At 37.0% G+C, this 13543-nt stretch overlaps 1 protein-coding gene across 2 annotated transcripts in view; it reads right to left on the reverse strand.

Moving 5' to 3' along the window:
• sardh (sarcosine dehydrogenase) overlaps positions 1-13543 on the reverse strand; it is a 57985-nt gene that overhangs the window by 42624 nt on the left and 1818 nt on the right. For both annotated transcript variants that reach the window (XM_081355214.1, XM_081355215.1), the window contains exons 2-8: positions 13178-13504; positions 12704-12882; positions 12198-12377; positions 11973-12096; positions 11582-11682; positions 8742-8846; positions 2025-2154 (exon numbers count right to left, since the gene is read on the reverse strand). In XM_081355214.1, coding sequence (XP_081211340.1) covers positions 2025-2154; positions 8742-8846; positions 11582-11682; positions 11973-12096; positions 12198-12377; positions 12704-12882; positions 13178-13499 — 1141 coding nt within the window. In that variant the 5' untranslated portion in view covers positions 13500-13504. The remainder of the gene's footprint in view (positions 1-2024; positions 2155-8741; positions 8847-11581; positions 11683-11972; positions 12097-12197; positions 12378-12703; positions 12883-13177; positions 13505-13543) is intronic.

Consider the following 13543-nt stretch of genomic DNA (forward strand, 5'->3'; position numbering starts at 1 on the left):
GTGAGAACGACAGAGAGCAAAAGGAAAGGGTGAGGTTGCAGCTATATTTTATTTATCCATCTTCCCTCTTACTCATCCGTCACCACACACAGACAGCGATGGCCTCTGAGGAACGACCCAAGCGCTCTGGCTGCCCTCAGCGGATCACACTCACGCTCAAACATATCCTCAACATCAACAGAACCATTTCTGAAGGATCATGTGACACTGAAGACTGGAGTGATGAAGCTAAAAACTCTGCTTTGCATCACAGGAATAAATTACACTTTAAAATATATTCACATATAAAACAGTTATTTCAAATGCTAATAATATTTCACAATATTACTGTTTTTACTGTGATTTTGATCAAATACATGCAGCCTTGGTGAGCATTAGAGCATTTAATTGTTTTTAAAAAAACAATTAAACTGCAGTGTGTGACAAGGAGGAAACACGATTAAATCACATCTGGATGTCAAAGTATATCAGTAATCGTACTATTCGTTTAATGTGCAACCAGATAATTAAGGTAATTAAGTAATCAGTTTTCCAATATTTAGTGGATCAAGACCTCTGCCCAGTGTTGACGACGCACTGGCTCGCGTCACGGGAGGTCAATGCGACGCAGTAAGAATGCGAGCACTTCACGAGGACTATTTATTCTGAAATCATTATGAAAATAGCACTGCGTACAGGTGCCCTTCAATCAAGTAATCGTGATTTTCAAGTGTAGTTCTTGACTAAAATGGATGCAGTTAATGAGAGCAGTTCACACCAAAAATGTATAATTATCATGCGTTAAATGGGATTCATACAAGAGTCCAATGACAGCAGGCCTGAATTACATGTATGCTCACCATCTCGTTTTTAATAGCTGACGAATGGAGTCGTTCATAGCACTCCCGAAATTATTTAAGGAGCGCTTATCCACTGACCCGAAACTCGTCTGCAAGTGACCAACAGTCACTACAGTGTGTTGGCGGCATTTCACACCTGTCATCCTTTATTACAGCCAGTAAAGGTTGACTGAATCTCTGGGGAAAGCTGGAGCTGTGACAGATCAGCCAATCAGAGCGCAGTGTCATCTGACAGTTAGCCCATCACTTGAATACATGGACTGGCAGAGCACAGCGAGATGAATCTCGGTCAAAAGGTCTGTTTAGTGAGTTGATGAAGATACTAGAAGTTCTGCATTGACTATAGAAATACCCTAAACTTTGCACTACAATGAAAATGTGAAAAGAAACAAATGACTCACATGAGCATGTGATCAGTGAATTTGATTCCTCAATGAATGATTGCCATGTACTGGTTCTTTACAGCATTCCCGAACAGATGGTTCTTATGAGCCAGCTCTTTTGATTCAAAAACACACAGCATGATTTCTGAACAGATGACTCTTATGAGCTGGTAATTATCATGAGTCAGAAACAGACCAGAAACTGTGACCCAAGTTTCCTGAAAAATGTACTCTTATGGAGCCAGATAGTTTTAGAGCCAAAAACATACAGCTTGAAAAAAAAAAGTTCACAAATGACTCTTATGAACTGGTTATTTTTAGTGACTCAAAAACATACTGTATAACATGACCAATGTAGTTCAATTTCTGAACAAATGACTCTTATAAGCCAATTCTTTTTAATGTATCAAGAACATAATGTTGTAAAACAGGCATCTGATGGATTTGTCTGTGTGTGTGTATGTGTGTGTGTGTATACTTATACAACTATCTTTGTGAGGACCAGTTTGAGTTTTAGACCATTGGAGTGAGGACAAAGAGAGTAAAGTGAGAACATTTTGGCCGGTCTTCACTTTCTGAGACACCTTTAAAGGCCTGTTTGAGGGTCAAGACTTGGTTTTAGGGATAAGGTTAAAATTAGGTTAGGGTCGGTTTAGGGTCAGGGGTCGGGTTAGGCACTTAGTTGTGATGGGTAAGGTTAGGGTAAGCGGCTAGAGATTGCATTGTGTCAATGAATGTCCTCATAAAGATAGCTGTACAAGAATGTGTGTGCATGTGTGTGTGTGTGTGTGTGTTTATGTACCTGGACCACAGACAGTGGATTTGATTCCAGTTTGCTCCAGAGCAGGCACTCTATTAACGGCTCCGTCGATGTGTTGCATGAAGACGTCCCAGTCCAGATCAAACAAGCTGAAGGCAAACTTATCAGACACCTACAGGTTCAGAGAACAAATAACACAATGTTATAATCATAACTCAATAATGGAGTGGCCTCACAGCTGCAAAAAATCATACATCAATGATTTGGGAGGAAGGTCTTACTGGATGATAACGTCACTAAGGTAAAAACACCAATCAAGTTAAACTGCTGGTGTCCTAATGACCCTTTGCTAAGCCCCGCCTTAAAAACATCACTGGCCAATCCTTAACAACTGTAGCCATTGTCCGTTTTCTCAGATGTACGTTATTTTTGTCTATGGAGGATCTGTGTTTAAAAGTAATTTCGCAGAAATTATCCCAAATTACAGTCACTTATAATAGTGATGCAAGGTCCCCTGAGGATTTAAATATATATATATATATATTACTTTTATTATTATATTTGTTGCAAATATTTTTTTAATTGACAGAATTAAGAACATCAATAAATTAAAATAACTAAAATAATCATAATTCAAAATAAAAATACATTTTAGAATAATAATTAAAAAAAAAATTATTTTACAAAAAGAATATCACACTGTTTGTGAAAATCTTCCGCTTATTCTTCTGGGATGCTTTGTAAAGCTTGTTTGATAATTTGACAATAACCAGCTTAGTGAAGTCAATTTTCTACTTTGCAGGAGCAACTTCGAGAGCAACTCCAGTATGAAAACAAACATATATTTTATATTTTTAAGGAGCAACACCATCTCCCCCATCAACCATCTGCACGGCTCAAACTTCACTTTTCACTTTTCACAACAAGTATGCTTCTTCCAAGAACACTTTTCAATTTGTAATTTTATTTAAGCAAAATCCTCTCTGCTTGTCACGGTCTTTTCTCACAGCCACAGGGGAATGTCAATGAACCCTCAAAACCGTGGGATGGAAAGAGGCAGCAGACGGTGTGAGCAATCCGACAGCTGATGAAATGCTGATCGCAAGAAAATGGAGAGAATATGTGGCCGGTGTGGAGCAGACTGGAGTTTAAAAATAAAAACTGTAGAGGCTGCATGTGCTGAGAACAGGCCAGGCTTCACACCGTCTCATTAAAAGTTTCAGACCAGCGCCTTTTCTACTAACACACTCCTCAAAATGTTCACACTTCCCTAAGATATTGATCCGCTGTTTCATAGCAAGACTGTTGTGAAAGTGTGAGGTGACAGAGAGTTTTGTTACAGAATACTGCAGGCTGGAGATGATTATAAAGGGAACGCAGTGTAAATCTGGTCAAAGGGCAGAGCGATGTATAAAAAAAAAAAAAGATCTCCGGACATCATCACACTGGAATATCAGCAGACAGACACACTCACACACGCTACGTTTGGAATCAGAATTACTTCTTTCTGCAGTATGTGGTAAGTATACTGTACACAGTATGTGAACTTTCCTTTTGTAGCGAATTAACTGGATATTAGTGATGTAGGAACTGATCAGATCAGAACTATGAAAGAGACAAATTCCAAGTCAACACTCAGGACCCTAAATCAGATGATCTGTCATTTGGGACGCCATTTAGCCTGGAAACTAACTAAATCTTCTACATATAAGACAAAGAACGCTTGTAAGAGATAACCCAACTAGCGAACGAACACTTAAGATGTCAACGTTAGGCAGTTTTAAAAAGACGGATTGGTTTGGAAATGGCACATCTTGACTCGCACAAGGAAAATCAGGAGTTAACGCCAAGGATTGTTTGATTACCGAAGACAGAGACTTAAAACAGACCTTCTCAACGACCTCTGTTTGACCTTCCCTTAAACTCAGGACTACAAAATCGTCTCTAAAATCCAGAGACAGCCTTTACATATCAAAATGCATCCGATCGTTCCAAAACAATGCTAGATGGACTTATAATAAAACATTGTTCAACTGTATAATTCTGTATTATGTTACAACCTATTATCTATTAGATCACACATAATTCATGCAATTGTTATAACTATCAAATGGTGATTAGAAGAATTAGAAGTCTTGTTTCCTATCAGGAAATTATTGTATGAATCAAATCTGTGTAAAATGTATTGTTATCATGTTTAAATTGTAATCTTCCAGAGCGGGAAAGTTAAAGAGACCATGTGTCTAATCAGATTACATGCAATTTATATGAGGGGAGGAGAAACATTCACAACCTGAACTAAAGACAATGTGGTCAGAACTCCTCCAAAGGGTCGGACAAACACAAACAAAGAGGACACGAACAAAGCATTAGATGAGAAGACAGGTTTCTTTTCTTTTCCGTTGAGAGTCTCGTTTTCTAAGTTAAGATTTCCCGCGAAGCTTCAGTCAATGACTCTAGTCTTTGCCCACCTCAAACATCAAACTTAAAGTCCCCCTGTAGTCAATCATTTTATCCCTTAAAACTCACCTTTGATGACCAAAATTACATAAAATAGCTTGAATGTAACTCTACACCCTTGCCTCATATAGTATACGCAGTTCTATGAATATGCAAATGAGCCCCGCCTCCACTCACTCACACCAGCTCAGAGATCCACTCGTTGACGATCACACGTTGATCTGATTGGTTACAAGGTAGTTTGTGACGTCAGAAACACCAGCGATTTCAAAGCGTGTTTTTGAGACTGTCTTTGGTTCACTGCAGTTTTAAGGAGAAAATACTCAGCAATGGTGTCGACTTATGCTTTAAGACCAAACCATGAGCAAATTACATATTAAAAACACCACATAGACATATAAACAACTTTAAAAAAAGCTTGATTTTCACCACAGGGGAACTTTAAGCCACGAGAGAGACTCTGTTTCCATTCATCCGCCAGCACACCAGAACATGATTGGATTCCCAAGACGTCCCTCCAGACACGAAAAGACCTCCAGTGAACCTGAGAAACCCATTTCAGCAAAGATCCTTCCAGGATCCCCATTCAAAGACACAGAGCAAGTAACGCCTCTAGATTCGAGCTGATCTGGTGCATTGATATAAAGTTCAATAACCCTGCCTAAGAAACGCTAAATTAATGATTGATGGTTCGTTCAGGTCATGTCTTATAAAGTGCATATCCTGTATAACCAATAGAGTCTCGTTCGTATTTAAATGTGCTTACAAATTTAATGTCAGAAACTGCTGATCTTGTTACCATACTAATAAATAGTGTTTCCACTATTTGGATATTAATATCCGCAACAGAGTTGATAATTATGGCCCACTCTATTGAACACTGGACGATTCATTTGTTTAGCAGTAAAATAAGGGACTTTTTCAAAATTCCCTATAAAATTAATTAATAATCTCCTTTGAGCTAAATTAACCCTTACAGTCATTTTAGTCTCATCAGTTTAAATTAAATCTCTTTTTGCCTTCTTATTTGACTGGAATGCAAAATGTTAGAATGTTTTTACACAAAATTGCATTAAATGCTGTCATGGAAAAGTTTGACCATAGCAAACCATATAAGATGTTTTTTGAACATAGCAAACCATTTAAATACATTTTTGTCTTCCATGAAGGAAACTCTAGCTTAATCTGTGATGAACACATGTTTGTGCTTAGCCTTGAACAGTTACCTGCAGTCTCGTTTGTGCTCAAGTTGCCTTGAAAACAGTCGAGCCGCAGCTTTGTTTTCACTCAAGGTGTCTCTGCTGCAGATAACACCGACAAAGGAGTTGTTTTTCTGTTTAAACGAAGCCCTCACATGTTGACTGAAGGGGACGAGACCTAAATGTGTGAGTGTAACTTTGCTGTGCGTCTCCTCTTACTGCAGAACACTCTTGATATCAGAATTGACCTTCTTGGCAAGAATAAAAGCTTGTAAAGACACTTAGCTTGTGTTTTTTCAGTTTCAGCCTCACCATCATAATTATTGAAGTTTATTTATTTTTTACCAAATTTCTGAAAGCGTGATGAGGACACGACTGTTTGAAATGGTTATCTTAGCATAAATTATACTTTTTCAGATCATCTGTACATACCAGGGTTGTTGTTATATATATATATATATATATATATATATATATATATATATATATATATATATATATATATATATATATATATATATATATATATATATATATATATATATATATATATATATATATATATATATATATATATATATATATATATATATATATATAAATAAAAAAAATTTCACTGAATTTCATTATAAAATAAACATTAACTGAAATAATATATATATATATATATATATATATATATATATATATATATATATATATAAACTTATTTTATTTCAGCTAGCTGCTGAGGCAACACTTCTCATTTTTGTTTAAATTGTTTAGTTTAACTATAAAGTATATAGAATTTTTTTTCCCAACTAAAATTAACAAAATTACTAAAACTTTAACAGAAAATCAAAAAATATAATAGACTTCAAAACATTAACAAAAACTATAATATTGTCCTTAAACACTGGTATATACAGTAGGCTAATATGAGATGTCTACACTGAGATTTAAGGTAGATGTAGTACAGTATACTCTAACCTTCTCTATGCAAAACCCTTTCTGCCGTCCCTCCAGACCAGGGGTTCCCAAACCTTTCCATTCCAGGACCCACCTAGACAAGTATAATCTCATCTCTAGAATCTAGAATCTCAAGACCCACCAGAAAACTATTGCCGTTACTGTAAGCTAAATCTTATGACAGAAATCGAGTATTTAATAAAACTAATAATGTTATTTTAAAGTACAACTGTAAAATTTCGATAATAATATTTACGTTTTCATTTCTTTATTTACAGACGATAAAGAGTAAATGAAATATGTCCATAAAACGTAAACCACGCTCACTCTGGTCCGGAACTGTAATCCATGCTGTGGACTGATGAACTGTATGATGATCCATGCATATGAACAGTAATACATGCTGTGAGTGTTGTTAAACTTCGTATTTAACTCATCGCGGTTCGTATTTAACTCATCGCAGATGAATGAACACCTGAAACAGCCTCTCGTGACACTTGAATTCTCCGGTGTAATGCAATCTCATGCAGAAAACAGCGCCGTGATTGGAGCGAACGAGTTTCTTCTCATTAATAATGCACACCGAGCCACTTAATAATGAAACGAGTCTCTCCGAGACCCTCACTGTTACAAGTTGCACGCGTGCTTCAAAACACAAAGCGCATATTTATAGAATTAAATCGTGGCCTTTGCCATTCGAAAAACCGCACAAAGCAATATCGTGTTTTCTATTTAAATGGATAGTTCACTTTGAAATTAAATGTTGGTATGTTTTAGCTTACCTCAAGGGCATCCAAGATGTAGGTGTCTTTTTTTCCACAGTAGTTTCAATTTTGATATTTTTAGGTCAAACCGTTCTTGTCTGTCAGTCGTATAATGCAGGTCTATGGTCACATAGATATATACACCAGATGTCGCCTTGTCTACGGCAGTTCATTGGAACGAATGTCTTTAAGGCGACATCTAGTGTATATATCTATGCACCAGTCTGCGTAAACGTCACACACCAGGATGCGCGCGCGCCCTCAGATCACTTGGACGTGGCTGTGAATAAGAGGTAAAAACTATATAAATACTGTTCGTTTTCTCACACAACCCGCTCGTTTTGTGTCTTAGGCCATCAATGTGTACTTACGATGGGGAATTGTTTAATTTGGATGATGGGGAATTGTTTTAATTTGGACTCTGTGCATGCTCTTTGAGACAGTGACCATAGACCTGCATTATACGACTGACAGACAAGAACGGTTTGACCTAAAAATATCAAAATTGAAACTACTGCGGAAAAAAAGACACCTACATCTTGGATGCCCTTGAGGTAAGCTAAAACATACCAAAATTTTATTTCAAAGTGAACTATCCCTTTAATGTTGTTCTATCGTGCAGCCCTAGACCAAACTGTGTGTGTGTGTGCATCTTTCACTGAAACACAAATTTACCTGAAACTTAAAATTAACCAAAAAGTAGAAATGTGGCTTTGGCAACTAACTGAAATAAAATTTTATTTGAATTAATAAAATTACTAAAACATATAAATTAAAGCTAAATAGAAATATAAAAACAAAATAACAAAATGACTAAAACAAACTAAAATATATAACTAAATAAAATAAAATGAAAGCTAATTCAAAATATGAATAAACGCTATAATAGTATAATAAAATATCAGTGAAATGTTTTTGAAATGTTTATAAAGATTAACTAACTTTTCTATCATCTAACGGTCGATCTAAATGTAAAAATAGGCAGAAATTAGCATGCACAATATCAACCAATAGTGATAAAAAACTAAAACATAAATTTTCGGCCGATAACCAATATGATACATTGTCAATCCCCAATGAGAAAGATAAATAATTTGATAAAACATCAATTACAAACCTAATGCACTTTTTGCCCCTCATTTTGCGCAATAGCTCTAAAAAGTGGGAAGAGGAAAAAATATGAAATCACTTCATGCACCCATTTTATTTGTACCAAATCACTTGAATGCACAGCAAATCAAATGGTAAATGGGAACTTCCTGATGTATGGATATATGGAAACCAAACACAGCAAATATACAACATAAACAACTATAGCAAAAATATGGAAAGAATAGCACCTTTTATATATCAGACTCCGTAATATTTTTTCTCTTTTGGAAACTTACATCATCCCAGAATATGGGGTTCTGTTCGTAGCCTCCCACAGAAAGAGCGTCACCTTGGAGACGGAGGTAGACAGATGCATCATGGTCCCTGACGTTGGGCATATTCTAGTGGAAAAAGACATATCAGAAAGCTCATTATATTCATGCATGACAAAGCATTTTGTAGGAGCAAATATGGTGAAACTATAACCAACATCAGATGATGATATGATCAGTGTGTACAGTGATACTTCCACTCTCCTGTGTAATTTATGGAAGCTTATCTCCGACACGGAATATTAAGCGTCATGTAATGATGATTTTGTTCTCTTCGACTCACTGGATGGAAATGGTACTTTATTCGCAAATGTTTTATGCGATATTTTGTGCGAGTATATTCACAACTTTGGATGGAAACATAGCTATAAGGTTTTATTAATTAACTACATTAGTTAACATGAACTAATAATGAACTGCACTTCTACAGCATGTATTAACCTTAGTAAATGCTAATTTCAACATTTACTAATACATTTAATTATTAAAATCAAGTTGTATCTGTTAACATTAGTTAATGCACTGTGAACTAACATGAACAAGTGTATTTTTATTAACTATCATTAACAAAGATTAATAAATATTGTAACAAATGTAGCAATACATTTTTTAATGTTAACGTGAAACATTGTAAAAAATAAATAAATAATAATAATCAAAATTGTTATAAACTCGCAATTGCGAGAACAAAGTCAGCATTGCGAGATAAAAGGTCACAATTACCTATTATTCCGTGGCAGAAACAAGCTTCCAAAGTTAATGTTGGTTTGAGGGCACAGTTTCACATTGCATTCAGAAGCAAAATATCTATCAATTTCACTATCACATCATGTGGATGACAAACATCTCATTACTTGAGATTCAGTGATGACACATTGGCCATTCTGTGAGGAGTAACATAGCTGTCATCAACCATGCATCAAGCTACAAGCGCTCTCTCTCTCCTACACACACACACACACACACACACACACACACACACACACACAGAGTGTTGCATAATCCAGAGGAAGGCTCTGAGCTAAGTGCTTATGCCATGGCTGCTGTTGTGATTTGCCACAGAAGAGAGCACGACGCCCCAATGGACTACTAGCACAGAGGTCCGTGACGCACTTCCGTTTTGAAATAGTACAACTCATTTATTTACAGTTATGTGTATTTTCACCTAGTTGACTAAACACCACCTAAAATGAGTGTAGAATTTTATGTTCGGAACATCAATTTATTGGAGATGTGCTGATGCTGCTAGAGAGAGAGAGAGAGAGAGAGAGAGAGAGAGAGAGAGAGAGAGAGAGAGAGAGAGAGAGAGAGAGAGAGAGAGAGAGAGAGAGAGAGAGAGAGAGAGAGAGAGAGAGAGAGAGAGAGAGAGAGAGAGAGAGAGAGAGAGAGAGACCCTGTAGCAGATCTAGGCAGGTGGTGCTGGGGAGGCGGAGGGGTAGAATAAGAATCCACATGGCGCGCAGAGTTAGTGTATTTGTTTGGATGCCATGGTTACAAAGGGAAACGGTAATGAATATGTGAAATTGATTGGCTGAGAACATTACGTTGAACGAACCAATCAGAACACGAAGAGTTTCATGGCTGAACCTTTCATTTCATTATTATGTAGTTATTTAATTATATTATTATTTACATCATTATTTTTTTTATTAAATGTAAATATCAAATACTATTAACACATTTTTTATAATATTTGTTAATATTACATGGAAATACATATAAATGCAACTGTGACAGCTATAAACTGCAGGGAAACAGTAATCTAGTGTGAAGCATTACTGATCCGTTTATAATTTTCACACCACTCTAACTGACGCTGTCACATTATCCTTGGTTTCCTTAATAACACATTTAAATGAGTACATTTCATTGGTTTCCTTGGTAACATAATTAGCACATTCAATAACAGCATTCAATAGACACCATAAAGGCACAAAAACATATTCACAAGATGTAAATTGTAGTATCAATGCAGCACATGTGGCCTGCAACTCTGTCAAACTGGTCATCAGCCCATCCTCTTTGTTGAGCCCTGATCTACTTTTCACAGGTATAGAACATTAATTGCAGCAGGCAAATAGCAGGATTTTTTAATAAGGCACAATAAACAATAATCTTAATTAATTTAATTATGTATTTATTTATTTTTTAATGCCACACAAGCTTCTTTGATTATTTTGAGCAAAAAAACAAAACAAAAAACTGTCATTAAAATTTTAAATAGACACTGCCGTTTTACCCGTTTTAATAGAAAGGCCCATTTTGTCTAAGAATTCTACAACTAAATTTGGATTAACTTGATTAAAAACTTTAAAACAAGATGTTTGCACAGAAAAGAATGCTAATTACTTCGGCTCAACGCAATTGCTGCACATTAACCGGCTGTTAAAATGCTGGACTCTGTTTCCCAGCATGCATCACTGTAAGAAAAAATCATGCAAAATGCCTCAATGTTTTTGTATTATGTGCATCTCTCCCCTTAATGGTGTGATTTTGAGTTTTCCTGCTGTTTTTTTAGTGCGTGGAATGTTAAGGACCATGTGCACATGGTTAAATGTGTTGATTCATCTGAAGTCATGGTGCCATCTTCTGCAAAGATCCTAGTGTTTGCAGTTTACGTAGCCTAGGACAAAGGTGTGATTACTCAAGACCCCAATGAGGTAGTGGGGCATTTTATGCACATTATGTCCATCACAGATACTTTAGGCTACAACTAAGAGCAAAGACATGATTTATTATGATTGTTGGTTTGTGATGTGTAATACTATGCTGAAATGGACAATGTGCGGCATTTAATAGATTACCTGAATTCCCTCGATTCTTTCTGTGACAACATAAGCATGATGCATGGCTACCAATGGAACATTGACGCCTGCCATTTTACCCAGCTTAGTGGCCCAGACACCTAAAAAACATATGTGACAGGATTATGCTGTATTGGCATGAAAACAGACAGTTGATGAAACATGATTATGATATACATTAAAAAAAGACCATAGAAATTAGTAAAATAATCAATAAATAAGTGTATGTATATATATATATATATGTGTCTTATGCATGTATGTGTGTGTTTTAAATATTTAAAAGACTAAGAGGTGAGGTCAAAAAGTTTGCTTTTACAGCAATACATGGTTAAATGCTATTTCACTATCACAGACTGCCCCCTGCTGGTGAAGTCTGCATCTTTCTGACCTGCACAATTCACCACACATGGAGTTCGGATGGTCCCGTGAGCAGTTTCTACAGCTTTCACTCTCTTCACACCAAAATCATCAACCTTAACCTGGACACCCGTCACTGGACAGTTCTCGATCACCTGAAATCAATAATAATCATGTTTCAATATGGTTCATGCATTAAATCGTAACTAAAGAAGTCAATCATCAGTTGAAGAGAGTTTAGGGTGAGGAGGCGTACAGTGGCACCCCGTGCAGTGGCTGCTCTGGAGAGGGTGGTGCAGGTGCCAGCTGGGTCCATGGTGCCGTCTTTAGGCACATAGAGTGTGCCATAAAGATCTTTCACATTCATCAGAGGATACAGGTCTTTGGTCTCAGCTGGTGACAGGACGTATGACTCAATGCCGTACGCTTTACCCAACTGAAAAGCAAAATGCGTGAGTATCCACTTATTAGATTATGTTTCACATTTCATTCATTATCAACACATGCCTCTTTGAAATTCTTGATTCTGATTAGTCAATCACTGCATTCATTATTAAAAAAAAAAATTGGCACATTGGATTCCAGTGGACAATTTACATATGAATGAATCTTTGAGTAATTTTTATAGAAATAAACTTTTTTTTTGTTGCAAACGCTGAATTTCTAGGCGAGGCTGGATATTTCTTTTGTCTTTGTAATTCGACTGTGCAGCAGTTCCATTTCTATCTTGCCAAGATGTGTGGTTTAGCATTTGTGCCATACCGACATGAGGCGCTTGTACTCGTCCAGTCGCTGCTTGTTGGAAGCGATGAAAAGGCCTCCATTTTGGATCCAGCCCGTCTCGAGTCCTGTCTCCTCCTCCAGCTCTGAGCTGATCACGTTGCGAGTGTGAGCCAAAAGCTCCACCTCAGTATCACTTGGTCTTAACTGCCACAAAAGACCTGTGAAAACATAAAAAGATGTAGTGTCTGATTCAAACAAAGAAACAATATTCAAAAGACAAGCTGGAGCTCATTTGTATTTGACGGACTACTACGCCCATGGAGTAGGCTTTAACTATTATACAACCAGTTATGTAAGCCTATTCATGGACTAAACACTTACTAAACTGTACAAGTGGGATATTAAATCAGATTTGCTACCTAGATTCAGTTTTACCTTACACATTGTTCAATGAAAGTTAAAAACTGAAAAAGAAACCAAGTCTCTAATCACAAAGTAAACACAGTGCAATACCCGCCGTGTGCCAGGTGGTGCCTGCAGTCAATCTGTCCCTCTCCAGCAAAACCACATTGGTCATGCCCATTTTACACAGGTGATAGAGGGTCTGGCAACCCAGGCTTCCTCCTCCTATCACCACAACATCTGCAGACTTTGGCAGTGGTTTGGTGGGCCCACCGATGCCATGCTCCTGCTTGAGGGTCTTCTCATAGGGGACGCTCTTCTCTGTGGTGTGTGTAGACTGAGAGCTATAGCAGCGGGTGGTGGCACGGCAGAGGGGCGAGAGGTGCTGACGGCATGCCGTCACCCTCCGCGCCACCGTTCCCAAGAAGGCCATGGCCCCTGCGACAACACAAGACCATAAACACGCACTCTTATTAT

Source organism: Scardinius erythrophthalmus (assembly GCF_964197995.2).
Source record: "Scardinius erythrophthalmus genome assembly, chromosome: 23".
Taxonomy (NCBI): Eukaryota; Metazoa; Chordata; class Actinopteri; order Cypriniformes; family Leuciscidae; genus Scardinius; species Scardinius erythrophthalmus.